Source organism: Hipposideros armiger, unplaced genomic scaffold, assembly GCF_001890085.2.
Source record: "Hipposideros armiger isolate ML-2016 unplaced genomic scaffold, ASM189008v1 scaffold_1179, whole genome shotgun sequence".
Classification (NCBI taxonomy): Eukaryota; Metazoa; Chordata; class Mammalia; order Chiroptera; family Hipposideridae; genus Hipposideros; species Hipposideros armiger.
Genome location: NW_017732529.1, coordinates 350063 through 354366, shown reverse-complemented (window position 1 = coordinate 354366; position 4304 = coordinate 350063). Strand labels below are relative to the sequence as shown.

General features: G+C 35.1%; 1 protein-coding gene across 1 annotated transcript in view; it reads left to right on the top strand.

Moving 5' to 3' along the window:
* KYAT3 (kynurenine aminotransferase 3) overlaps nucleotides 1-4304 on the top strand; it is a 70347-nt gene that overhangs the window by 24573 nt on the left and 41470 nt on the right. The window contains exons 2-4 of the mRNA XM_019632817.1: nucleotides 7-25; nucleotides 670-814; nucleotides 3581-3730. Of these exons, the coding sequence (XP_019488362.1) occupies nucleotides 7-25; nucleotides 670-814; nucleotides 3581-3730 (314 nt within the window). The remainder of the gene's footprint in view (nucleotides 1-6; nucleotides 26-669; nucleotides 815-3580; nucleotides 3731-4304) is intronic.

Below are 4304 nucleotides of genomic sequence, written 5' to 3'. Positions count from 1 at the left end.
TCGAAGGCCTTGATAGTAATGTGTGGTGAGTACCTTAGAATGAACAATAATATTGTAATTTGGGAATTTCTTTTTCTACACATTTTTATATCCTTGGGAATTTTTAGCCTTATATATGGTCTATAAATAAATCAACTTATTTTAATTTATCCATTAAATGGAAATGGAAGTTTACAATCCATGCACTGATTTATTCATTTAGCAAATGTATTGAGCCCTCTGTTAGGCACTGGAAATGGGCAGAGAAAAGACAAATTTGGTTGATGACCTCATGGAACTTGCCTTCTTATCCGTGAAATTTTCTTATTAGCTCTACTCTCTAACAGTTGATAAGAGAACCTAGCAGTGGCTGATATGATTACAAATATATATATATATATATATATATATATATATACATATACATATATGTATATGTGTATATACATGATTAAAATATGGATTTCATTGAATTGAGATTTGTAAGAAACATTAAGTTCATTAATTCAGCCATCATTTTATGAAGTAAAGTAGTTTTGTAGATGGTAAAAGTTTTATTAGGATCTCATTTTTTTTAATCTCTTAGACTAAACTAGGTCTTGTTTTTCAATTTCATAATAAGACTATTGGGTATAAAATGTTAACTGTGTAATTATAGTGTTATTAATATTAGTATTTTTCTAATCTTAGGATTGAATTTACCAAGTTGACTGCAGACCCCTCTGTTGTGAATCTTGGCCAAGGCCTTCCAGATATATCGCCTCCTCTATATGTAAAGGAAGAATTATCGAAGATTGCAGCAACGGATAGATTGAATCAGTATACACGGGGCTTCGTAAGTACAGGAGAGCCGTGTGGGGCGGGAGCCTGTGTTCTGTATGTACTGTGTATGAATGTACTTCTATCACTTCTATGTAATCAGCTTTCTGGGACCAACTGTCCCAGCCTGACAACCAGAGGAGCTCCAACCCCTTTCCCTCATCTCCCGGGATGAGCCATCCCTGCTTCCAGCCCTTCCACAGCCCTGTCTTGGGTCTTCCTTTACTGTTGTTCCTGGGTGGTCCTGTGGCAACAAGGGAGAAAGAAGAGTCTCCTGAAACATGTTTCTTTCCCATTAACACTTCTGCAGCCTCGGCACTGGTCTCTTAATGAATAGCCTCTATTTCCAACTAGTTGCTTTCTTCCCCTCTACCTCAGCCCAGCCCCCATCCTTCTGTGATTAAATGCCCAGGAGAGCCACAGATTTCCTAGATTCTACCAAAAAACTACCACAAACTACTAAGTGAATTGAGCAAGGTTACATACACAAGACCAATATGCAAAAATCAATTGTATTTCTATAGACTAAAAAGGAACACTTGGAAAGTAAAAACTTTTTACATACCATTTACAATAGCATCCACAAACATAAAATATTTAGAACTGAACTTTTAAAATATATGTAAAATCTGTACACTGAAAACTACGTGACATTGCTAAAAGAAATTAAATAATACCTGAATAAATGGGGTGATAATATAATGTTCATGGATTGGAAGGCTAAATATTGTTCTGATGACCATTCCCCCTAAATTGATTCATAGCAGAGTTTGCCAAGCTCTGACCTGTGGCTGACTCTGACCCACTCCTGATTTTGTAAATAAAGTGTGAGTAGAACATGACCATGCCCATTCATTTACATATTTTCTAGTTTTTGGAAATATATGTGAGTGTTTATGTAGATTTGTTTTTATATTGGTATAAGCACTGGGAATGGTGTTGCACTATCACCAGGCTAAGGACATTGGTCACCTCAGGAATGGAAAGGAGGTGATGTTGAGGAGAAATCATAATGTTTTTCATAGGTCTTTGCCTCGTTTAATTATATGAAGCATGAATTATTTTTGTAATTAAAAAATTTTAAAAACACATACCCTTATTATTCTAAGGAAAGTTGTTCAGTGTTTGTAATTGCTTTTAGGTCACCCTTTGCTAGAATTTGTGAGAACTGGTATTAAAATGAAATTAAAAGGAAATTTTGGATTTCTAGGAGTGGTGACAAACTTCTCTTGCTCCTTTCACAATTCATGTATATTTTTTGAGCTTGACTTTATGTGGTCTTTTTCTCTTCCTATTATTTTTTAGTTTACTAGCTATGTTCTGTCACCTCCTCTATTATTAATTATACCCAATGTGTCTAATATTGTAATATTGCCTAATTTCAAAATATAAAAAATGTGCTACAGCTTTGTTTTTATTGATTTTAACTCAGTAAAGGTCTGAGACATACTAGCCAATATTCTGAAAGGAATAAAAAGGTGACAAATAAATGCATCCTTGACAAAAAAAAAAAAATACCTCCTTTTCTTCATATAAACTGGGCTGGACAACTTCGGAGGAGCCTAAGACCCTTTAACCTCACAAAGCTGGGCTAGATCCAACCCGCCTTTCTCTTCACCTGCATCCTGACACAGTTTATTCCTCCAAAGCCCAGGTGCTTTCCAAACAAAGGCATATGACCTGCCCTCGGATGCCAACTCACAAGTGACAGAAAATCAAGGTGATTTCCCCAAAAGCAGAAAGAGAAAATAGATGCTGGACAGGGAAAAAAAAAATTTATATATATATATATATATATATATAGACTTCAATACCAAAAAAGACAAGGAAAGGGAAAGGGAAGGAAAAGAAACAAAAGGAGAGAAGGGAACAGAACACAGGAGAGAAGATTGAGAAGGAGCTATAATCAAGGGGTCACAGGCCCCCCACATCTCAGACTTTGTGCCTTTACAATCCCTTCATTCCTTGTGTGAAAGTTGTTTTCCTACATCACTTCTGCTCTTTTGGCTGTCCATGTGCATAGTGTTCCATTTCTTCCTAACGTTTGCTGGCACAGCAACACTAATGTGTGTTTCTTTGGTGAATTTGTTTTTGCCCTGTCTCCATAACGCATCGGTTGGCATAACCTCCAGCAACTTAGAAGAATAGAGTCAAAGTGTATGCAGTTAATGCAGGTTTTTTGGCTGATTTCTAACTGGGAAAAATATCCAACTCTATTCAACGTGATTTAATTACAGTGAAAATAAAGTAATTAAATGTGATCTAAATACTATCAAAGTGTACTGTCTAAAATATATTTGGTGTTGAAGTCCATTTTTATTCAAAGCCAATACCTTGAAATTTTGTATTCTAAAACCAATCATTTAATAGGAATTTTTTATTCGTTAGCAAGTCTTCATGACCGTTCATGTAGAAACCCTCTGAAGGTAGGAAAAAGTTCTTTGTAATTTATTGCCAATTAAAAATGCTAATTTTCAGGACAGCCTGTTAGCTCAGGTGGTTAGAGCACAGGCTCATACAACCAAGGTTGCTGGTTCCATTCCCACATGGGCCACTGAGCTGCATCCTCCACACCAGACTGAGGACAGCTACTTGACTTGAAGTTGGTGGGTCCTGGAAAAACACATTGTTCCCCAATAAAATTTCTTAAAAACCAAAATTCTAATTTCCTTTGGATAATTATAAAATCCAAATTTTAAAAATTCTTACATTTGAGAGCCAAATCATCTCAAAGAAGTAGGTCCCATAATTCAAGGTTTTGTTCTTCCTTTTTATTCAACAGGGTCATCCATCACTCGTGAAAGCTCTCTCCTGCCTATATGGAAAGTTGTATCAAAAGCAAATTGATCCAAATAAAGAAATCCTTGTGACAGTAGGAGCATATGGATCTCTTTTTAATGCTATTCAAGGATTAATTGATGAGGGAGATGAAGTAAGTATGTTGACATCATCATGTTACTTATATATATTCATCATTATCATTTTGTCTTGTCTTTCAATCTTTTACTTATTTTATGCTCTTTTTCATTTTTAATTATTTTTGAAGTGTCATGTAGTGAAGTTCACAAATCTTAACTGCATAGCTTGATAAATTTTTACATATATATATATATATGTTATGTATACAAATATATACATAATGTATATATATATCTCCATGTATCCACAAGCCAGATGAAGATACAGTACATTTCCAGCACCCCAAAAGTCTCCCTTTGCCTCATCCTAGTCTATATTCTCCCAGAGGTATCCATTCTTCTATCGTCTATCATTATAGGCTCCTTTTGCCTGCCCTTTAACTTGATATAATAGAGTCATACAGCATTGGGTTGTCGGAAAAGTCATGACATATTTTGTCTATGTTTTTCAAAGGTTATTTATTTGTGTAAAGAGCAAAAAGCAATCAATGACATATTGCCCATTTTGTTCGATAACCTTTTGCCATCTTTCAGTGAGCTTCATAATTCCTCATTCATAGAAAGACCTGTCTTTATTTGCAAAAAACT